General features: G+C 39.9%; 1 protein-coding gene across 20 annotated transcripts in view; it reads left to right on the forward strand.

Annotated features, from left to right (window-relative positions):
• The window catches only part of ENTPD1 (ectonucleoside triphosphate diphosphohydrolase 1), a 190993-nt gene that overhangs the window by 49066 nt on the left and 117085 nt on the right, over window positions 1–24842 (forward strand). Inside the window, exon 1 of one of the 20 annotated variants that reach the window (XM_055352589.2) lies at window positions 12515–12683. The exons of 12 other annotated variants lie outside the window; for them this stretch is intronic. In XM_055352589.2, coding sequence (XP_055208564.1) covers window positions 12632–12683 — 52 coding nt within the window. In that variant the 5' untranslated portion in view covers window positions 12515–12631. Of the gene's footprint in view, window positions 1–12514; window positions 13176–24842 lie in introns of those variants that run through there. 7 more of the 20 variants (XM_055352600.2, XM_055352599.2, XM_063710333.1 and 4 more) reach the window with 7 other exon arrangements.

Here is a 24842-nt window from a genome sequence, read left to right on the forward strand (position 1 = left end):
TTCTGTTCCAAGATTCCAAATTACATTTAATCTTCATGACTCCTTAGGCTCCTCTTGGCTGTGAGAATTTCTCAGACTTTTTATTTTTGATGACCGTAGCAGTTTTGAGAAATACTGGTCAGAAATTTTGTATAATGTCCTTCAATTGGGATTTGTCTGATATCTTTCTCATGATTAGGCTCGAGTTATGCACTTTTTGGAGGAAGACCACATAGTGCCATTTTCATCACATCATACCAAAGATATGTGTTATCAACATGATTTATCACTGTTGATGTTAATCTAGATGGCCTTGCTGAGGTAGTGTTTGTCAGGTTTTTCCACTGTAAAGTCACTCTTTCTTACTCTTTTTCTCTGCTGCACTCTTTGGAAAGAAGTCACTATGCAGGCCATACTTAAGGAGTGAGGAGTTATGCTTTACCTCCTAGAGAGTGGAGTATTTATGTAACTCATTTGAAATTATCCTGTATGGATTTGTCTATTCTCTCCCATTTGTTTATTTAATAATTCATTTGTTAAATATTCTATTTCATAAATACACTAATAGTCTATTTCAGTATAGACTCGTGGATATTTATTTTATACTTTGGATTATCTTTGAATATGGTTCTATTTTATTGTTCAAATTATTCTAATTTTGGCTATTGGAAGCTCTATTGGCTCCTGTGTCACTTTGACACACCCCATCATTGTAAGCTTTTTTTTTCTTAATTACTTTCTGGCCCCATAAGATACTCCAGGATTACCTTGTAATATTTCCTGTCCCCAGCCTAGAGTCACCTATTTATCAGGGGAATTCTGGTTCCTTTTACTGGAGGACGGTTATAGAAACAAAAATCTGGGGGTTAGATGTGCTTATTGCTACTGCAGTATCATTGCTTATAGGCCCACTCTGCTGACAGAGCAAGAAAATATAGATGTATTTTAAACCATATATATATATATGCACAACTGTAAATAGTTCTACATTTATTTATATGTATCCCTATTAAGCTAAACCTGAGTTCATACTGATGTCTCTAACGTTAATCCATTACCACATGGATCATTCTAGCCATTTCCCCTTACTTGTCTATAACCTTCCACTCCAACAGTGAGAAGCCTGACTCCTATTGTCTGTCATCCATTTACGTAATTTCTGATTCCAGTATACATGTATAGTGGTTTCAGAATTATGAATCTTGGGAGACAGAGTAATGTACTTTTATACAGTTCCTTTTGCCTTTGGTCCTGTAGACTTTACTCACATCTAAAGTGACTTGGGGCCGGGAGTGGGGACTCATGCCTGTAATCCTAGCACTTTGGGAGGCCAAGGCAGGTGGATTGCTTGAGGCCAGGAGTTCAAGACCAGCCTGACCAACATGGTGAAACCCCATCTCAACTAAAAATACAAAAATTAGCCAGGCTTGGTGGTGTGCTACTTGGGAGGCTGAGGCACAAGAGTTGCTTGAACCAGGGAGGCAGAGGTTGCAGTGAGCCAAGATCATGCTACTGAACTCCAGCCTCTGTGGCAGAGTAAGACTGTCTCAAAAAAAAAAAAAAAAAAAAGTGACTAGGTCAGCACCCTTTTCCTCTACCTCCCTCTGTGAGGTTTTTTCACACATTTGTAATACAGTTCCATTATTTTGTCAGAATTTAAATTTCATTCTGGGCTCCCTTGACTTCCTGAATAATTTTTGAAAACTTTGTATGGGTTAAGGTTCATTCTTTGTGATTTAAATTTCTGTAGATTTTGACAAATGCATATTGTCATGTATCCATCATTACAGTATCATACTGAAAAATTTTATCAATCTGAAAATATCCCCTCTGCTTTACTTATTCAACCTTTCCCTACCCTGATGAATCTTTGGTAATCACTCATCTATTTATTGTCTCTCTTTAAATTTAGCAGTTTTTTAAAAAATTTAAATTTTTAAAAATATTTTTAAGTTTTGGAGCTCTAATAAGTTGATTGGTCTTTCATCGGTAATGAGTACTTTGTTTGAAAATGAGTATCTTTGACCTTAAAGAAATTATAGCTTTTATCAGTTATACTTGCAATTCACAGATTTGGATTTGTGTTTTGAAGCAGCAATAACATCTTACTTTTTTTAAATGTTTTTTATTTTTAGAAATAAGGTCTTGCTCTCTTTCTCAGGTTGGAGTGCAGTGGCACAATCATAGCTCACTGCAGCCTTGAACTCCTGGGCTCAAGTGATCCTTTTGCCTCAGCCTCCTAAGTAGATGAGATATAGACATGAGCCACCATGCCCAGCTAATTTTTTAATTTTCATTTTTTAAAGACGAGATCCATTATGTTGTCCAGGCTGGTCTCCTGGCCTCAAGCAATCCTCCTGAATTGGCCTCCCAAAGTGCTGGGATTACAGGTTTGAGCCACTGCACCTGGCCAATCTTACCATTTTTGATGAAGTGACAGTCACTTATTATCTCTGCAGACCTTTGAGACATTTAGACAAATTGAGGCACTTGATGTGGGGAGTAGGATAAAGGAGTTAAAGGGGATATTTCAACAGAACATTTATGTAAGAGAATCCACTCATGCAAGGCAAGAGAGAGGTAGTAGTTATAGCTAAAAAAACTAAGGTAATGCCTACACAGCACTGACTTCATTGAGTACTAGCATTGGGTTAGATATTTGCCGTAGCATAGGATCTTCATTTCAGTTCAGCAAACTCTCATTGAATGTCTGCTGTGCTTGAAGCTGCTGTGCTGTGTACTCTAGGCTTACCTTCTCCTGCTGCCATGTTGAGTTGTAAACTTTCACTTTGGAAGAGTTGGCCATTCTGCCACATTCAAGGGCTTCCCCAAGCTCAGTTAGGGCATTCCTCCCTGACTACCTGGAAATAGGAAGACATGGGTGATCTCATGTCATACTTCACTCCCTCTCCCAACATGGCCTCAGTCCCACAGCTGCTGGTTGAATACATAGAATCACTTAACTTTGGGAAAAGGGGTGGAGAGGCCCTTTGTGCTATAGAAGGGAAAGGACTTTGACTCTCATTTCCTTCAAGTACCGTTAGGTTACTTCTGAAAAATAAGTGGAAGATATCAGAGGGGGAAAAAGCAAGAGACACAAGTACAAAAGGCAATGTTTTGTTTAATCTGAACATAGATTAGCGCATAGTGAAGAGGAAGAGAACTCACCCTTACTGAGTGCCACCTATGTGCCAGAGTCTGTGTTGGGAGTTCTCACATATTTATTCTCTTTTTTACCTCCAACATGGCTTTGTGAAGTAGATTTAAAAAAAGACCTTTATTTTATGGATACATTGGGGTTCAGAAGGGCTCACTAACTTGTCTAAGATCATACAAAAAGAATTGAATCCAGATCTTCTTAATGCTCTGGCAGCACTCTAAAATCATCTTGGCCTTTAAAAAAAAACGTGGCTGAAACCTACCCCAAACCCAATTAAATTCCAATCTCTGAGGGTTGGGATGGGCATTAGTATTTTTTATAATTGGGCCAAGTGATTATAGTGTGCAGCTGAAGTTGAGAACCATGGCTCTGACTAAAGAGGCAGTGCCACTCCTACTACTTTCCACAAGAAGGGACGGGGCATTTTTTGAACGAGTGTGCATTCTAAATACTCTTGGAACACTTTCAGATCCATCCCTTTTTCTCTGCTCCTCCTACCCTGCACCACAGTGTCCTTTTCATCTCTGGATATCTGTAAGTAAGCAGATGGAATGAGGAGAGAGGTTGTTATTGATAGTGGAGAAATACAAATTCAATTGAATTAATTTAATCAGCATTCCTCTTTTGATAAAACACATATATGTAGTGCTGATAGACTGTCAAAGCACAATGTCAAGTAGTGTCAAGAAAATTTGATACAGTTTTCCAAATTTGTTGACAACTTTGGTTTGTTGAATATGCATTCACCAACACCAAATAGTACTGACTTATTATCTTGGTTTGTAGGGATCATAAAAAAGATGGGGCATGGATCTATTGCTGGTAGGAAAATAATTTTGAATTCCCGAGATTAGATTTGTTGATTGCCATATAACATGTAACATTTTACCCCAAGATTATTGAAGTATTGCGATTTACCATATCTATGGCATCTCAATTATAAAAATTCATTATTTTACAGTCTGCTTTTAACCTTGAAATTGACCATGAGCATCATAATATTTTGATTCAAATCAAAATGTTCAAATGTCATAATATTTTGAACACTTTGACATACGTTATGAAGAACCTCTTCATATATTCATCTATAACTAAAGTTGAATACATAAACACAGGCATTCTTGGAATTGGCAAAACATGTCATTTCGTACAATAGTTACCTTGAGCATTTATTTTAGGATATGTAAAACCAGAGTACCACCTCTCATGAGTTTTATCAATAGAATTCTGTTTTAATGGAGAACTGGAAACAATATAGAGAACAGAATGCTCATCTTCCACCCTATCCGACTAGCTCTGTCCTTTCTGTCCCCCCTATCTGGCCCCTAGTGATGCAGAAACTACCATTACTACTTAGTCCAATTTATGTGGTTCCTGCTTGGTCACTGTTGGGTTTATGGAGTGTGCCTTAAACCATCAAACCACAATAGCATATTGCATATTGGACATTGTGTATGGTCCTTCCTGATTTCTACATCTGATGTTAAGTTCCACAGGGAAATCTAAGGAAACCTTGATATTGCTGCCTGATTATTACACTACAGACAAATTGCACGGTGAATATACTTTTCTTGCTTACACTGGTTTAACAGTTTTTTTTTGGCTTTGATCAGTTTATTGTTCAATTACTTATATTTTTCTGGCAAATGATTTTTTTTTTTTTTGAAGCGGAGTCTCGCTCTGTCACCCAGGCTGGAGTGCAGTGGCGCCATCTCGGCTCACTGCAAGCTCTGCCTCCTGGGTTCACACCATTCTGTCACCTCAGCCTCCCAAGTAGCTGGGATTACAGGCATGCACCACCATGCCGGGCTAATTTTTTTTGTATTTTTGGTAGAGACGGGATTTCACTGTGTTAGCCCGGGTGGCCTTGATCTCCTGACCTCGTGATCCGCCTGCCTCGGCCTCCCAAAGTGCTGGGATTACAAGCATGAGCCACCGCACCCGGCCCAAATTATTTCTTTTTTCTATTTGCCCCTAAAGTGAAATAGCCTATTTTGTGAGTATCATCTTGCCAAATTATAGCATTATTTTTAACTACCCAAGTCCATTTTGCATATGTCTACTGACTCAGGAAACATTCAGTTACATTCCTTAAATAACAGTAATAATACCCCATATAACCACTGCATATCATCAAATAATCTCCCACTTTTTCACCAGGATTCTTTTTTGCCTTTTATTGCAAAAAATTTCAAACATAGAAAGTAGAGAGAATAATAAAACATATCCCCACATACCATCCAGCTTCAGCAGTTATAATGTCATCCCTAATCTTGTTTTATCTGTACCTCACCCATTCCTCCTCTTTTTGAAACTAATCTCAGATTTCATCTGTACATATTTCTGTGTGTGTCTCCAGCAGATAAGGGCTTTGGAAAAATTATAGCCACAATACTACTATCATACCTTAAAAGTTAACAGTTCTATAATATTATAAAATATCTAGTCAGTTTTCAAATTTCTTTGATTTTCTTTAAGTTTCTTTTACATTGGTTTGAATCAGAATTTCAAGGTCCTGGTATTAATTTTATTGGTATATCTTTTAAATCTCTTTTAATTTATAGGTAACTCATTCTCTTTTTTCTTCTCTGCAGTTTATTTGTTCAAGAAGTTGAGTTGTTTTATTGATTGTTTTAATCTAGTCTCCTACAAACTGGATTTTACTGATTGCATTCCTGTTGTATTTTTTTAACGTGTTTATCCGTGCCCTCTTTTCCCCACAAAGTGGTATTAGGTTTAGAAGCTTCCATTTTTGGGAAGACAGCTTCAGAGGATGTGATGTGTGCTTCCATCAGAAGGCAGAGAATGAATGTTTATACCCCCTTTTGTTATGTGAACAGTCATTGATGATTATTGTTTATATTCATTCCTTTGTGAGGTATTGCAAGATGGTGATACCCAAATGCTACCAATTTTAGTCTTTCATTATCTGGAATACTTTAAAGACACTTTTCCCCATCAATGATTTTGTTGTCCTGGGGTACAGTTTGTGCAGCAAAGGGAGGTTGAGTGTTGCTATTATCCGCCTTGTGTGTTTTCACAATAATGAATTCGTTCTAAAGGTGAACAGTGATTTCTTCATAGGGTCATTATGACTATGTGGATCTCAATATATCTGATACATTTCAATCCATTGCAGTTATTCTTTTTATTGCTGCTCAAATGTCTTCTTTTCTTCTACTTTGGCCAGTAGGAGCCACTTAAAGTTAGCTCCTGAATCCTTTTGACACAACCCTAGTAATTTTAGATAGTGTCCTTGCTTTCTGGTATACCTCCTGCCCCAGACTTGGTTAGCTATTTTTCCAAAGGGTCTTAGGCCATTTTAGTAGAAAATAGCATTTAGAAATAGCCATCTTGGTGCTGGGATAGAAGGTAATGATTTAGTAAAAACCTATAGGGAAGGAGGGAATGAGCCATGTGGATATTCGGGAGGACAGCATTCCAGGCAGAAAGAACAGCATATGCAAAGACTTGGAGGCTAGAGCTGAGGGAGCAAGAAGAGGACAGTAGTAGGAAAGAAATAGAGGTGACCAACTTCCTGGTGGGAAGTTGGAAGGACTTTGGCTTTTCTTGGGGTGAGATGGAGCCTTTTATAAATTTTGAGCAAAAGAGTTCCATAATCTTGTTTTGTTTAATTTTTAACTGAATTATTATGGGTTCTGGGTTGAAAATAGGCTGAAGAGTTTGAAGAGTAGAATCTGGGAGGAGACCAGTGAGGAGGCTATCACAATAATACAGGATACAGGTGAGAGATGATGTGGCTTGGATCAGTGTGGTAGCAGTAGAAGTAATGAGAAGAGGTCAGGTCCTGGATGTATCTGGAAGATAGGACCCGCTGAATTTGCTAAAGGATTAGACTTGGATTGTAAGGAAAGAGGATTCAAATGGGACTCCAAGGTTTAAGGCCTGAGATGTAAATGAAATTATAAAACATGATAACACGAGTGGCATCTCTTTTGTGGGTCAGCACAGTGTTTGTGTCTGTGGGAAAGGAGCGGGGATGGGTCAGGCAAAACTTCACAGGGGATGATGTGGTTTGGATATTTGTCACTTCCAAATTTCATGTTGAAATGTGATCCCCAATGTTGGAGGTGGGACCTGGTGGGAGGTGTTTTGGTCCTGGGGGCAGATCCCTCATGAATGACTTGGTGAAAATGAGTTCATTTGAAATCTGGTTGTTTAAGAGTCTGGCACCTCCCCTTTCTCTCTCGTGCTCCCTCTTTTGCTATGTGATGTACCAGCTCCCCCTTCACCTTCTGCCATGATTGTAAGTTTCTTGAGGTCCTCACCAGAAGCGGATGCTGGTGCCATGCTTCTTGCACAGACTGCAGAGCCATGAGCCAATTACCTCTCTTTATAAATTACCCAGTCTCAGGTATTTCTTTATTGCAATGCAAAAATGGCCTGACACAGGGGACCAGATATTTGAGTCATGAAAGATATATAGGAGGACCAGGTGGATAAGAGGGGAAAGAGCATTCTGAGCAGGGTAATAGCTTGTATACATTCAGAGTTGTGGCCAGGCGCGGTGGCTCACGCCTGTAATCCCAGCACTTTGGGAGGCCAAGGCGGGCAGATCACGAGGTCAGGAGTTCGAGACCAGCCTGGCCAATATGGTGAAACCCCATCTCCACTAAAAATACAAAAATTAGCCGGCCGTGGTGGCACGCACCTGTAGTCCCAGCTACTTGGGAGGCTGAGGCAGGAGAATTGCTTGAACCTGGGAGGCGGAGGTTGCAGTGAGCCAAGATAGCATCACTGGACTCCAGCCTGGGTGACAGAGCGAGACTCCATCTCAGAACAAAACAAAACAAAAATTCGGAGTTTTACAAGGATTATGGGTCCTGGAATTAGATTCGGTTTTTGGAGTGCAGGAAGCCTGTAACAGGAAATGAGTTTAGAGAGGTAGAGAGAGTCCTTACATATTCTATGACAGGAATTTAAATTTTATTTTATGCATGATAAGGAGACTAGAATTTTTAAAGTCTGCCAATGACATTATCAGATATCGATTTCAGAAAGATGAGAGAGTATGCACTATGGCAGAAGTGACGGGAATGGAGAGAGGAGATGAATTTGAGAGATCTTAAGGTATGGAAACAATTGGATTTGGTAAACAATAAGATGTGGGATGTGGGGAGGGGTCTAGGAGGACCCTGAGGTGGCTGGGTTATGTGACTAGGTGGATGGTAGTGCCATTATCTAATGTAGGGGTTGGGCGCAGTGGCTCACGCCTGTAATCCCAGGACTTTGGGAGGCCGAGGCAGCCTATCACCTGAGGTCAGGAGTTCGAGACCAGGCTGGACCACATGGCAAAACCCTGTCTCTCCTAACACAAAATTAGCCAGGCATGGTGGTGTGCACCTGCAATCCCAGCTACTCGGGAGGCGGAGGCACAAGAATCGCTTGAACCTGGGAGGCAGAGGTTGCAGTGAGTCAAGATCGTGCCACTGCACTCCAGCCTGGGTGACAGAGTGAGACACTGTCTCAAAAAAAAAAAAAAAAGTAGGGAATACTGGTACTGGATGGGAGCAGATTTGGAAGTAAAGATACAGAGTACAGTTTGGATGCTAAGTTTGAGCTGCTTGTGGGATATTCTCTTGACACCCAGTAGGTGGATGGAAATATGGATCTGGCGCTCATGGGAGTGGACTTGGCAGAAATGTAAAGGCATAAGAAGTTATGACCTAGGTAGAATAAGTGAAGTAGGGAGAGAAGGCAAAGGGTGAAGGTCTAGGGAATACCAACATTTACAAGACACAAAAGTTGACTGAAAAGGAGCCATCATACACAGATGGAGGAGGAAAATCAGACATGAGGGGGGTTCTGGAAAATAAGGAGAGATCAATTTTCAAGAAAGAAGGAAGGCCAACAATGGCCCATGCTACAGAGATCCAAGAAGATAAAACACAAAAATTGGTCTTTGCTTTACAGGCCATTGGCAATCTTAGGGCAGTTTCATTGGCATGGTGCAGTGAGAAACGGGAATGCAATGGAAGGAGGAGTAAATGAACGAGGAGAGAATGGAGGTGATGAAGGAAGGCAAAGGTAGACCATGGTCTCAAGTAGCTTGTTTGTGAAGGAGCTGTTTTTGTTTTAATTAATTTTTTAAAAATTGTGATAAAATAGACATAAAAGTTAGTATATTGCTGGGCCCAGTGTCTCACGCCTGTAATCCCAGCACTTTGGGAGGCCGAGGCGGGCAGATCACCTGAGGTCAGGAGTTCGAGACCAGCCACCTGACCAACATGGAGAAACCCTGTCTCTACTAAAAACACAAAATTAGCTGGGTGTGGTGGTGCATGCCTGTAATCCCAGCTACTCGGGAGGCTGAGGCAGGAGAATCACTTGCACCCAGGAGGCAGGGGTTGCGGTGAGTCGAGATGCTGAGATCGCGACATTGCACTCCAGCCTGGGCAATAAGAGCGAAACTCTGTCTCAAAAAAAAAGTTACCATACTAATCATTTAAAATTTATTTTTATTTTTGTAGAGATGGGGTCTTGTTATGTTGCCTAGGCTGGTCTCAAACTCCAGGCCTCCAGACAACCTACTGCTTCAGCCTCCCAAAATGCTGGGATTACACGGTGAACCAATGCACCTGGCCCATATTAATCATTTTTAACAGTATACTTAAGTATTTTTAAGTACATTCACATTGTTGTGCTGCCAATCTCAAGAATGTATTCATCTTGCAACACTAATAATCCATACCATTAAACAACAGAATTTGTTTTTAAGAATGAGAATCACTTAAATATTTTATATGCATAGGGGGATGAACCGGTACAGTGAAAGAGGATGAAGGTGTAGGAAAAATGAAAATTCTAACATTCTAAGAACTTTATAAGACCATTTCATCATTAAAAGACAGACAAATATCTTTACCCCTTTCTAACAACTCCTTCCATCTTTCTGAGTGCAGTTTTAATTTTCTACTTTCTATTACAAAAAAAATAAAATTGATGATAATTTTTTGTTGAGAAAGACGATTTATTTTTTAAGATAAATTCTGAGGCCTTTAGAAAGATACACACAAACTCCCATCTCTTTTATAATTATTCTTGTATGAATTGGTGATAATATATACTTAACCATAGTATTTTCATGATGCTGAGGAGGGTGCGAACCTGGACAACGTGATTAAAATTGTAGCACAGAGCATATTACCATAAAAAGCATTAAATGTTGTCAAAAGGCTCATGTAATATGAATTAGGGGTTAAAACTATGTTTCTATTACTCCATATTCAGTTTGGATGAACTTCAAATATTTATGAAGTGCTAGTTACTATAATGAGATTTTACCTCTCCTGGTTAAACCAGAAGTTGGGTACTAGAACAATTTACTTTTTACTAACTCTTTCTCTCCCTGATGAAATGTAAAGAGAATGAGACAATTGTCAAAGTAACCTTTTGTCGACAACGTCTGATACAACATGACTGAAGTGACTTTGAATTTTAATTTTGTTTAAAATAGAGAACTGTGGCCAGGCACTGTGGCTCACACCTGTAATCCTAGCACTTTGGGAGGCCAAGGCAAGTGGATCACTTGAGGCCAGGAGTTTGAGACCAGCCTGGACAACATGGTGAAACCCAATCTCTACTAAAAATACAAAAATTAGCCGGGCTTAGTGATGCGCATCTATAATCCCAGTTACTCGGGAGGCTGAGGCACAAGAATCACTTGAACCTGGGAGGCAGAGGTTGCAGTGAGCCAAGATCACGCCACTGCGCTCCAGCCCGGATGACAGAGTGAGGCTCTGTCTCAAAAAAAAGAATGTAAGAATGTAGTAAAATAGGCCGGGCATGGTGGCTCACGCCTGTAATCCCAGCACTTTGGGAGGCTGAGGCGGGCGGATCACCTGAGGTCAGGAGTTCGAGACCAGCCTGACCAATATGATGAAACCCCATCTCTACTAAAAATACATAAATTAGCTGGGCAAGGTGGCGGGCGCCTGTAATCCCAGCTACTTGGAGGCAGAGGCAGGAGAATCACTCGAACCCGGGAGGCAGAGGGTGCAGTAAGCTGAGATGGCTCCATTGCACTCCAGCCTGGGAGACAAGAGCAAAACTCTTGTCTCAAAAAAAAAAAAAAAAAAAAGAACCTAATATCCTAATGTAATAAAGTAGAGAACCGTTGCCACAGCACCCACCAAAGTGTGTCTCTCATTGACAAGCTCAGGTACTTGTTTGTCTGTTTCTCCTGCCTACCCCTCAGCCACTCTGGATCTTCCCTTTGATCATTCTTTTCTCTTTCTAGCTTTGATGTTTTGGTTTCCATTCTGTAATTCGCACACTATTTTGTGGACATGCTCTTTTCAAATTTCTCTCCAAAACAATAGTACAAAGGCAGTCATAAACCAATTATATTGTTGGTTTTTACAAAAAATCCCATCATATCACCAAAAACCAGTTTTATCATAACAGGATGAATATCAGACCGATATTCATTATTAGAGATGTAGTCTAAACTGACTCGAGAGAAGACATCCATTGAGTCTTTCATTCAGTGTAATTAGTTGTTATCATACATGCAAAATCCTATAACTATAAAGCATTTCGGAAATAAAGTATTGTTAAACAGCTCCAAATTTATTAAAGTATAAAAAACCTATTGAGTATATACCATGTGGCACCGTGCAAAGTAACAGAGATGCCTAAACTAAAAGGTTATCCTTTGTCCTTATTAAAGTATGACTGAAAGCTCGCTGGAGAATATAGTTTCTACATAGAGTCAAAACAGTCCTTCGGGCTCACAAATTTAATGATTTATATGGTATAACTGGCTTTAGATACAAATTTACATGCCAGACAAGCAATGTAGAAAAATCAAGAACTAGGAAACAGGAAAACAGATCTACATTTCTGCTTTGCTGCAATTCATTCATTTTTTTCAACCATTCATCAAATATTTATTGAGAGCCCATGCTGTGAGAGAAACTCTATTAGGTGCTGGGGAACATGGTAGCAAATAAGAGAGACCATGTATGTGAGCATGAGCAGGTGGCTTAACCTCTCCACATCTCTAACCTCTTTTAGACTCGATGTCTGAGGTATCTTTCAGACCTGAAATGCTACGGTTTGCAACAGCCTTGTGGAGGGAGAAGCTGCCAAGTCGCCTTGGGACTTGAGGACTTACCTTCCTTTCAAAGGATTAGCCCTTGTTTTGATTTCAAAATAATTTTGTTACACAGTTTAAAAGTAATTTGGTCAGGCTCTCATCTACATTGGGGTAATCTTGACGGTCTGGATGTGGCAATTCATGCTCATTAGACTTCAAAGGTAGGAAGTCAAAGTTGGGAAACGGTGGATGACTTTCATCAATTCATAGCCAGGCAGCGGTTCCCATTGAGCAGCTCCTCTGTGGTTCCACCCAGCCTTCCAACCAATAACGCAGCGTCTCCTGCAGGAAACTCATCGCTTGGGTCACCTGTTGCTCTTTGCTCTAATGAGCCTTGAGAAAGGATTGCTGGTCATGGGACCAGAGGCTTTATGGGGAGGGAAGAATTGTTCTTGACTTTCAGTTTTTCGAGCGGGTTTCAAGGTAACAACTTTCTTATTATCTAGCTTCATAATTGCAGTAAGGAAATAGCTTTTTTTGCTTGCAGCTGAGATGACTTTTTCAAGGGAGAAAAAGGGATTTCTATAACGAAGAGAGGGAGAGAGAGATGAAGAGGGAGGGAGTAAGGGAGAGAGGGAAGAAGGGAGAAAGAGAGAGAGAGATTTGAATATACATTGCTTCAAGGATGCAAAAAATTACAACCTGGAAAAGGCTTCGAGTAACTTTAGGAAAATGAGCTGCTGGACTCCTCAGTCAATCTGTCCTTTCTAGTCAATGAAAAAGACAGGGTTTGAGGTTCCTTCCGAAACGGGGCCGGCTAATTTAGCCCCTCCCACGAGCCCAAGGGTCTGTTATATCTCTGTTTCCTTGAGGACCTCTCTCACGGAGACGGACCACAGCAAGCAGAGGCTGGGGGGGGAAAAGACGAGGAAAGAGGAGGAAAACAAAAGCTGCTACTTATGGAAGATACAAAGGGTAAGACCAAAATTGATTTGATCTGAATCCTTAAGAAAAAAAAAACAGAAGGAAAAATAAAAGCCCAGACCAAAAAGCAAGTACTTGAAAGCTGGAGGCAAAAAGCCCTGAATGAACTTTCCCACCCTCTTCCTTCTGAGAGGAGGCAGAGAAAGAGCTTTGGGAAACTTTTTAGGAAGCAGAGTCCAGGGTTGCAGCCAAGGGTGGCTCTAGAGCAAGCTGGAGGGGCTCATGAATATTCATTATCAATTTGTATTCAGAGTTGGTTTTTTAGAGGCAAATGACTTTTTCAGTCCCTTTGCAGTTTAAGAGGCAGCTGCCTCATCTGCAGTCCGGACTCATCTAGCCTCGGGTCTGTACCTCAGGGTGTTTGCTTGAAGATGCTGGGCTCTGCGTGTATTTGTTTTGTTCTCGAATTTCTTGCATGCTTTCCTGTTGTGAAATTAGCAAAGGCTTCTTTGCTGGGAACAAGACACAGAAGTTAATGTGGCACAAGGCTGTCACAACAGGACCCCAGAGTATGTCTTTCAAAATGCTGAAAGTTTCTTGAGATATGTGGGGGAGTTTTATGTGCGGGACAGAGTGGGGGACGGGGACGGGTAGAGGGAGGAAATAGAATAATTCTATCTTAAAAGGGCAGGTCACATCTGACTACATTTAGATTTTGTCTAAAAACTACAAGAGCAGCCTGGTTTGCACAGATGGTGTGCAGTCTCTATCTTTTACCTCTTTTGGGCATTTTCTGCCAGGACGGAGAGCCAGCTGCTTGCCAGCGTGTGAGAGCCAGGAAGAATCTCTGCAGCAGTGAGGGAGTATAGGGTTGTAAACCTCCTTCTCCTCCTTCTTTATCATCTCTAACTTCTAACATTCCCACATTCTTATGCCGTATAGAACATGGAAGAATAGCATGAGTAGCCAACATATTTCTTAATACTTACAATAATGATAGCTGTTAATGTTGACTAAGTCTTTATTCTGTGTTGGGAGCTGCACCTAGCATATTACATGTGCTACTTACTTGTCACATGAACCTTACAAGTGCTATCATTGACATTCCCATTTTCCAGATGGCATAATTGAGGTACTGAGAGGATAACTCGCCTTGAGATCTCATAGTTAGTAAGGGCTGAGTGTGGATGGAGGTGGTCTGAGGCAGGGCTGGTGGGCTTTTCCACTCCCCAATACTGTTTCTCTGCTTTTTCTGGTGCCCTGACATTGTAGATTTCAGGTTTGCAAATCCTTGAAGCTACTGGGGAAGTGATACTGGTAAAATCTTAAGTCTGTGAAGGAATTTGTACTTTGCACTCAAGTTCACATACATTTTCCTCATTTGGTGCTCATGGCCATTCTCTATGAGAAGCAGGTATTGTTATTATGGTCTTTTGCAAAAAGGAGAAACCGAGGTCAGAAGGGGTTAGTTTGGTGACACCAGTCACAGCTAGTTGTCAAAAGTCTGGACTGGGGGGCTGGATGTGGTGGCTCGCACCTGTAATCCCAGCACTTTGGGAGGCCGAGGTGGGCGGATCACCTGAGGTCAGGAATTCGAGATCGGCCTGGCCAACATGATGAAACCCTGTCTCTACTAAAAATACAAAAATTAGCTGGGTGTGGTGGTGTGCGCCTGTAGTCCCAGCCACTTGGAAGGCTGAGGTAGGAGAATCACCTGAACCCGGGAGGCGGAGGTTGCAGTGAGCTGAGGTTGCACCACTGCACTCCAGCCTGGGCGAGAGTGAGACACTGTCTCAAAAAAAAAAAAAAAAAAAAAGGTTTGGACTGGATCTGAAACCCTCTGCTTCTGGTTTTTCTTCCAACCTACAGAGCAGACCCAGTCATCTCTGAACGTCTGTCCCCACCCCAAGCTGCGCCTCATTGAGTTGCTTTCAGTTCCCCAAAGGAACTGCATCTTTCCTCAGACTGCAGCTAGGCGCTTTCTTCTGTTTTAAGGGCCTATCTGGTACTCTGCTTCCCCTTTAGTCTGGAGCCGAGCTGCCTGGGTTTGAATTTCAGCTCCACCATTTACTGTGTGCCTTAGTTTCATCATCTGTAACATGAAGAGAATAACAGTAACATCTATCTTACAGGGTTGTGGTAAGGACTGAATGAGGGATTCATGCAAAGTTTTTAGAACAGGGCCTGATGTATAGTATTGCTAAATAAATATTAACATTTGCTATCACTGCTTGAAGCCTCATATTGGGTGTTATTCCCCTTTAAGCCTTCTCTAATCCTTCAAGTCTAGATTAGCCCCCATCTTGGATGCTTCTATAGTACCTCATCAGTTATGCCTAAGGTGGCACTCATCATACTTGTCCATGCTCCTGCCCTCTGCATCACCTTCTCTCCCTTCCAATTATATTTTCTGTATTCACCTTTAGATCTGCAGTGTCTAGTGCAATTTTATTTTTAGTCTCTAAACTTATGGCAACTTTCTCATCAGTGTGGGCAGAGTGGTGGGGGAGGGGCCTCAGTCATGATAGGGGTACAGGAGGTAGCCACAGAGGATGACCATATAGCAGTCATAGAGGGCCAGAAGCCACACAGGAAGTGGACAGATGCTGAGTACTGATTCAGGAAGAGCACATGTCATTCAGCAACCAATGGTTAAGGTGTCAGGTTTCAATGAACTTCTCCATGAGGTCTGTGAGGTCCTCTGACGTACTTATTGTGGGTCAGCTTGGCAGCCACATTCATCAGCCCCGGGACAGGTTCTTGAATTTGGTGTTCCTCTCAGAGAACATCCCAAGCTTTCCTTAGAAGGTGGTACACACCAGGCTCTTGTGCAAGTCCAAAAGGTCCTTGTCAGCCATTAGCACCTTGAGTTCCCTAATGGGAACTCAATAAATATTTAGTAAGTGAAGCATTATTATTTTAGCTGATGCTCATTTGAGACCTTCAAGAGGCTTGTTTAAAAGGGGACCTTTGAGTTTGCAGTAGGGTTCCCCACTGGTACATATAGATCTTTGGCACAATCTGTAAAGACGTCCCTCTATGTGGATACACTGAAAAACAAAATGCATCCCTCTGGGTGGATGATTTTCAGAGCTAATGTAACCCCATGCCAGGGCACGCTGTTGGGCTAGTGAAGCTCTGGCTGAACTTCAGCCCCTACTCCCTGCTCAGCCAAGGGCCAAACTGGAGATTTCAGATGCCTCATAGCCAACTTTGCTTTCTCTGAACAGAACATCTGGTTCCATAAATAGTGTCCTTCTAGCCCTACTTTATAGCAACCTTGCTGTCTGAGATAATGTACTCTGGTAATGAAATAAAAACAAACACTACAGAAGTTGGCCCTGGGAAAAATCATAAAGTACGCTATGGTTTTTTCCAGTGCCCTCCCTTTCCTCTTCCTGGCATACCTTCAAACCATTTTGACAAATATTATTGTGTGTCTACCATTTGTAAGTTCCCATGCCACACAGATCCTTGGATAAACAGTTTGCTCACGGTCTAGTGGGGAAGCCTAATAATAATAGCTGGGAAGTGCTAATAATAATAGCTAACATTGATTATTTATTATGTGCCAAACATTGTAATGTGTGTTGTCTCATGTAATCTTTACAAAAATTCCATGATATTGGTTTCTGCATCTTCCAGCTGTGGAAGGAGGTCATTTGGTTAAGGTCACACAGCTAATAATAGGCAGAGGGAAAATTTTGACTGATGTGGTTAGGCTGCAAAGTCTGGGATCCTAATGGATACGTTCTACCTCCTCAAGAGCTGTAATGTAAGTCTAAACAAAGTGCCATGACACAGTGGTGCACGCTTGTAGTTCCAGCTACTCAGGAGGTTGAGGCAGGAGGATAGCTTGGGCCCAGGAGTTTGAGGCTGTAATGTGCTATATTTGCACCCGTGAATAACCACTGCACTCCAGCCTGAGCAACATGATGAGACTTTGTCTCTAACAAAATAAAAATAAAAAATGATAATACAAGAGAAAGTGCCATGAGAAGCAGAATAGGGAGCGATGGCTTCTGGAGAAACTTCTCAAAGGATGGGACACTTCAGTTGGATCTAGAAAGATGAGTAGAATCTGGTGCCCATGGCAAGCCCCTTCACCCTCCCAGCAGTGCTTGAAGATCTTTTCTCTCTTTTACCTTAACTATAGTGTAGATTTAAGAGTAAAAAGCCCCCTTTTTTCCCAAGCTCTGAGCAGTCAACCTACTTACATGTTCATCTTGGAGATTTGAAGGCAGAAGTACAGAGTTTATCCTTCACTATGGGTCGTGTAATCAAATAAGCCTTTACAAAGCAATCAGCTGCACATTAAATGATTTCCTTAATCATGATTGCACTGCGGGGTAATAACATACATCTGGTAAACAGTTTTTATAAATCATTGTGATTGGTATTGCCTTTACTTGGTCAAATTGCATTTTGAGAGTGCTTTCCCTCTTGTGTTGTCTTTTTGGTTGTTTCTCCGCTCTTTATAACTGGTAATGGTGCTCAAGGGCACTAGTGTTTAATCGCACCAACTACTGTCCAGAGGTGATGGGTTCCATCTGTGTAGAGTGAAGGTGAGGCCTGGAGTAAATTACATAGAGTTTATTCTTTTTTTTTTTTTTTTTTTTTTTGAGACGGAGTCTCGCTTTGTCGCCCAGGCTGGAGTGCAGTGGCGCGATCTCAGCTCACTGCAAGCTCCGCCTCCCAGGTTCACGCCATTCTCCTGCCTCAGCCTCCCGAGTAGCTGGGACTACAGGCGCCTGCCACTACACCCGGCTAATTTTTTGTAATTTTTAGTAGAGACGGGGTTTCACTGTGTTAGCCAGGATGGTCTCGATCTCCTGACCTCATGATCCGCCCGTCTCGGCCTCCCAGAGTGCTGGGATTACAAGCGTGAGCCACCGCGCCCAGCCATAGAGTCTATTCTTTTAAGTACTTTGGAGGAAGGCCAAAATCAAGGGCAGCCCCTGTGGTGAACAATCACTAAATGTCTTGATGGTTTGGTGAAGTGTGCAAGAGTGGAGTCACTTGTTTGTCTTGGTGATTTTGGTGTGTGTGTGCATGTGTGTGTGCGTATGTTCTGAAGCAGTGCTTCTCAAACTTTAGCATGGATATGTATCATTAGAGAACTTGTTAAAAATGCAGATTCTGATCCAATAGCTCTGAAGTAGGTCTACATTTCTAACAAGTTCCCAGGCGATGATAATGCTGCCCCTCCACAGACCACACTTTGACTGGCAATGTGGCAGGGTCATCGCATGCCTTAGTCTCAGGGCTTATTTTGGTACTAAATGACCAAGCTCTTCCCACCCTCTACTCCCTCACCAAGCTGCCACTTCTAGTCACTGGTCAGCTGTCATTGCAGGATGATGGGAAGCCTAATTCATTTATTCATTCAGCAAATGTATGCCCTAGAACAGGAAATTGAGGCTCCCAATTTGCCAAATCCTAGAAACTGGAATCTTCAGCACACAAAAACTACTGTTACACAAAAAGGCCTTGTGTTAGATTTCCTACACGTCTCCACCTTTTCTCCATGGCTCCAAGCTTCCCTAAACTTCCCTTATTCTCTGCCTTCAACTTGAGAAGTACTGGAGCAGAATGTGTGGCTGCCTGCAGAATCTTGTGCTGGGTGTTGGAGTCCCAGGGAGCTAGAGGTAGCAGGGACTCAGGGCTCTGAGACTGGCAACAGTGTGCCTGAGGCATTGTCTACGCTCTGCAGAAGAAAGGTGGGAATAATTCTAGGAGCAAAGCAAGGAAAGTGGGTGCAGAGAGAACCGATGGAATTTCTTTAGGCTTGAAAACTTGAGGGGGTTGTGAAGAGAAAATAAGTTGTTGGAGAAAAAAATCCAGAGTAGAAGTTGTCTAACATGTATGAAACATGCTGTTTTTGTTAGAATATCAAAGTGACTTTAGAGACCGACAATGGCAGTACATGCCCTGTTACACAAAGAGGTGTTTCCTTCCATAACCACTGCTTGGTTTAAAAAAATTTAAAAAGAAGCAAAAAAAAAAAAAAAAAAAAAAAAAAAAGAAGTGTTTCCTTTTGATTCATAGGAAGGATGTAAAGCATTGCTTTATGTCCGTGAGGATACAAGTAACATAGCACATGCCCATTAAAGAAAACATGATGCTATAGATTACAGTAGGGAAGAAAAACAATCACTTGTAATATTTTGGTGCCATTTCCTGGCAGTTTTTTTTTTTACTATGCCTGGGTTGTTTCTCTCATTTGGCATTCACTTGAATAGGACCTTGAAAAGTTATGAGATGGCACCATGATCATTAGGCTATATATGCAGTTTTAAAGCCTGGTTTTACTGTAGCAGTGAAGCACATGTATTTTCCATTTTATAGCGTGGTCTTTGTTAGCGTAATTTTTATAGTCACATAGTTTATTTAACAGTTCTCCTGTTATTGAATATTGAGGATGTTTCCATTTCCAATAAATGTCTTCGTGCAGGAAGTTTTTTCCATATGTAGGATTGCACTCTGAGGACAGGATCCCAGAAATAGACTTACTAGATTGAAACTTGTTAATGCTTTTTAAAGTTCTTGATTACTGTTGCCAGGTTGCATTCCCAAAGGTTGGGTCCTTCATGCTCTCAAAAGCAGTTCCTGTTTTGCGGCATCCCTAACAGCTTTGGTGTTTTTGTTTTTAAATAATTTTATCAATTTTTAGATTGTTTTAGTTTGTATTTCTCAATTACAGTAAATTTGACATTTTTCACATGATATACTTCTTTTGTATACTTTTTACATCCTTTTCCTGTTTATTATAATACTTATTTGGATTTGATGTTTTTAATCAACTTATGTGCATGCTTTATCATATAAAGGTATTCAAGTTTTCCTGCCATACTTATAATAGTTTTTCTGTATTTATTTATTTATTTATTTATTTATTTTTGTTATGACGGGGTTTCACCATGTTGCCCAGGCTGGTCTCAAACTCCTGGACTCAAGTGATCTGCCTGCCTAGGCCTCCCAAAATGCTGGGATTACAGGTGTGAGCCACTACACCCGGCCTCTGATAGTTTTTCTGAATCTGTTCTTACTGTGAATAGATCCAACACATTTTTATATGTGATGTCATCGTTTTCTAAATAGTTTGACATCACATTTTTATTCTCTGTAGCTCAGAATATTACTTTTAAAAGATTGTAAATGATTTTTATTTTTGTTTGCCATTATAATTAATTTTTCATTTTTTCCATGATGGTTAGAGAATATGGCTTTATAATTTCTGAGGTTTCCTTGTAACTAAGCATATGGTGGGTTTGTGTAAATCTATGAACACTTGTGAAAAAGCTGTATGTTTTTGGGATATAAAATTGGATATTTATTAATCAATCCAGTCTTTTCAATTATATGGTAATTTATCTCCAACCATAATATTCTCTGATGGGTAGAGAGGAGCTTAGTCCTACCAACACCTTGATTTCAGTCCAGTGAAACTGATTTCAGGCTTCAGACTTCCAGAACTGTAAGAGAATAAATGTGTGTTGTTTTAAACCACTGAGTTTTTTATGGTAATTTGTTATAGCAGGCAAAGAAAACGAATACGGTAAGTGTTTAATGAAAGGAAGTGCTGGTGGCTTTAGTTAGTTAACACACAGGCTTATAGTGGACATTGGTTCACACACTATTCTAATCACCTTACAGATGTTAATTCAGTTCTCCAACAATCCTAGGAGGTTGGTATTATTTACTGTTAAATAACTCAATTGTTGAAGTCTCTCAGTTGGTAAGTGTTGAAGTTGAGATTCAAATCCATAGTTGTTGATCTTATTATCTGGAGACACAATTCACATATCATACGATTCGCCAACTTAAAGTCGACAATTCAGTGGTTTTAGTATATTCACAGGATTGTGTACCACCACCACAATCAATTTTGGAACATTTTATCACCCTGAAAAGAAACCTCATACCTATTAATGGGCACCCCATTTCCTCCCTGCATGGCCCCCACCGTTCTGAGTCCTAGGAAAACACCAATCTACTTTCTGTCCCCACAGTTTTGCCAATTCTGGACATTCATTTCATCGCATATATCCCATTGAATGTATATACCACATTTTATTCATCAGTTGATGAATATTTGGATTGTTTTTACTTTCTGACATTATGAATAATGCTGCTGTGAGCATTCATGGACAAGTGTTGGTGTGGACTTGTTTTTAATTTCTTTTGGTTATATACCTAGGAGCAAAATTGCTGGGTCACTTGTATGTCTATGTTTAACCATTTGATGAACTGCCAGACTGTTTTCCAAAGTAGCTGGACCATTTACATTTCCACCAGCAATATATGGTGATTCCAATTTCTCCACATCCTTGCCAACACTTTTTATTACCTATCTTTTATTATAGCCTTCCTAATGAGTGTGAAGTAGTATCTCATTGAGGTTTTGATTTGTATTTCCCTAATGGCTGATGGTTTTGAAAATCTATTCAGGTGTTTAGTGGGCATTTGTGGATCTTTTTTGGAAAAATTCCTGTTCAGATCCTTTGCCCATTTTTTTTTTTTTTTTTGAGGTGGAGTTTTGCTCTTGTTGCTCAGGCTGGAGTGTGATGCCGTGATTTTGGCTCACTGCAACCTCCACCTCCTGAGTTCAAGCAGTTCTCCTGCCTCAGCCTCCGGAGTAGCTGGGATTACAGGCATGTGCCACCACACCCGGCTAATTTTGTATTTTTAGTAGAGACGGGCTTTCACCATGTTGGCCAGGCTGGTCTTGAACTCCTGACCTCAGGTGATCCACCTGCCTTGGCCTCCCAAAGTGCTGGGATTACAGGCGTGAGCCACCACGCCTGGCCTCTTTGCCCATTTTTTAAATAGGTTTACCTTTTTATGATTGAGTTGCAATGATTCCTTATATATTCCCTTTTCAGATATATGATTTCCAAAAATTTTCTCCCATTCTGTGGGTTGTCTTTTCACTTTCTTGATAGTGTTGTTTGCAGCACAAAATTTAAAAGTTTTAAATTTTGATGATATTCAATCTATAGTTTCTTTGGTTCTTATGCTTTTGTTGTCCTATCTAAGAAACTATTGCCTAATCCAAAGTCATAAAGATATACATCTATATTTTCTTCAAAGAGCTACATAGTTTTAGCCCTTGCATTTAGGTTTTTAATCCACTTTGAGTTAGTTTTTGTATATGTTATGAGGTAGGGGCCAAACTTCATGTTTTTGTGTGTGAATATCTAGTTGTTCCAGCACCATTTGTTGAAAAGATTATTATTTTCTCCAGTGAATTGTTTTGGCACCCTGTTGAAAATCAATTTCCCATAAGTGTGAGCGTTTTTTTCTAGACTCTCAGTTATATTCCATTTCTTTATATATCTAGCCCTACGTCAATCCCACATTTCTTGATACTACAGCTTGGTAGTAAGTTTTGAAATCAGGCAGTGTGAGTCCTCCAATTTCATTTTATTTTTTAAATATTGTTTTGGGTATTATGGGTCCCATTAACTTCCATATGAATTTTAAAATCAGGTTGTCACCTTCTGCAAGGAAGCCAGCTGAGATTTTGATAAGATTGCATCAACTCTGTAAATCTATTTAGAGAATATTGCCATCTTAAAAATATTAAATCTTCTAATCCATGAACATATGATGTCTTTCTGTGTATGTAGGTCTTACTTAATTTCCTTAAGTAATATTTTGTAGTTTTCAGAGTGTAACTTTTGTATTTCTTTTGTTAAATTTATTCCTAAGTATGATTTTCTTTTTGATGCTATTATAAATATAATTGTTTTAAAATTTCATTTTTGGTTTGTTATCATAGATTTACTTTTTTTGTTGTTGTATTGATTTTTTTATTTTAAAATGACTTCAAAATTACAGAAAAGTTACAAGAACAATTCAAAGAGCATTTCACAAGTATTCACCAATTTAAAAAATTCTGCCACATTTATCATTCTCTCTTCCCTTTTATATCTCTCCCACACACAACAGTCACATATAGTATTGTTCCTGAACCATTTGAGAATAAGTTGTATATATTATGTTCCTTTACCCCTAAATATTTCAGTATGTATTTCCTAAGAACAAAGATATTCTCTTATATAACCACAGTACAGTAGTCAAACTCAGGAAATCTAACACTGATAGAATACTTTCAGTTGTAGTCCATAATCAAATTTTGTTAATTGGTCAAACAATTGTTATCATAGATTTACTTTTAACCTCAATTATGCTCAATACTATATTCCTCATAAGTTCTTAGATTCTTTAACAGTGCTTCAAATAATAATGACTTCATGCTCTTAATGCAATTAAGATTCATTTAATTCAATACAATTGTTGTCTATTTACCTCTACTCATATTTTGTATGTTTTTGCAGTTCATATTTTGATAAAATATTGAAATAACTCTTTTTATCTACTTTTTTAGTCCTAAATTCTGTTCCCCCTTCTCATTTGGCTGATATATTTTGTCCATCTTTATTTTTAATCTTTCTAAATCCAATTTGATTCTCTGTTTTAATAAAGGAATGTAAACAGTTCACATTTATTTTATCTGCCTTTTCTCATTTTATTCTCTTTAGTGTTTAATGTTTTTTTCTGTTATGCTTTTTGCTATACAGACGCTGGACTTTGCTATTTGTTTTTATATTTCCACAAAGTTGTGAATAACGGACACCTTACTTTTAATTGTACTTGTAGCAATCTTTTTTTTTTTTTTTTTGAGGCAGGGTCTTGCTCTGTAACCTAGGCTGGAGTGCAGTAGCATAATCATAGCTCAATGTAACCTTGAACTCCTGGGCTCAGGTGATCCTCCTGCCTCAGCCTTCCGAGTAGCTAGGGCTACAGGCGTGCACCACCATACGCAGCTGATTTTTTTTTTTTTTTTTTTTGTAGAAACAGGGTCTTGTTATGTTGCCCAGGCTGTGGAAATAAAAGAAAAGCATTCCATCCTGGCTAACATGGTGAAACCCCATCTCTACTAAAAATACAAAAAAAAAATTAGCCGGGCGTGGTGGTGGGCGCCTATAGTCCCAGCTACTCGGGAGGCTGAGGCAGGAGAATGGCGTGAACCTGGGAGGCAGAGCTTGAGTGAGCCGAGATCATACCACTGCACTCCAGCCTGGGAGACAGAGCGAGACTCCATCTCAAAAAAAAAAAAAAAAAAAAAAAAGAAAAGAAAAAAGGAAAGCAAAGCATTCCTGAGCTTAAATTTATCTTAACATCAAAGTGAAATTAGTAATTTTTGACCCCATTATGAGAGAAGGATTAAGAGTTTTTGTGTCCCTGTGTCCTCCTTTTTCTTATTTTAAATATTTAATTTGATAATGTTATAAATTCAAATAGTAAAAATTATGTTAGTCGCTTATTTCACAGGATTTTTTCTCTTTATTTGGATATTAATAATCAAATTCATCCATCCATGAATTTAATGAATTTTAATATAGTTCTTATCTCACTATGCCTTTCCCCATTCTTGGGTCCCCAATCTTGATTCCTTTCGTAATGATCTAGTAAGCATATTAATTTTTTAGAAAGGGGATCAGTGTTATAAAAGAGAGACAACTTCTCTTAAATATAGCAATCTTTCCCCCTCAAGTTATTGGAAATATTCCTCCATTGTCTTGAGAAGTTTGATGCTGTAAAGAAGTTGGCTATAGTTTGAATATGTTCCCCCAAAAGCATATGTTCAAAACTTAATACCCAGTATAACAATGTTGGGAGGCAAGACCTACTGGGAGGTGCTTGGGTCAT

The sequence above is a fragment of the Gorilla gorilla genome, chromosome 8 (genome assembly GCF_029281585.2).
Source record: "Gorilla gorilla gorilla isolate KB3781 chromosome 8, NHGRI_mGorGor1-v2.1_pri, whole genome shotgun sequence".
NCBI classification, from domain to species: Eukaryota; Metazoa; Chordata; class Mammalia; order Primates; family Hominidae; genus Gorilla; species Gorilla gorilla.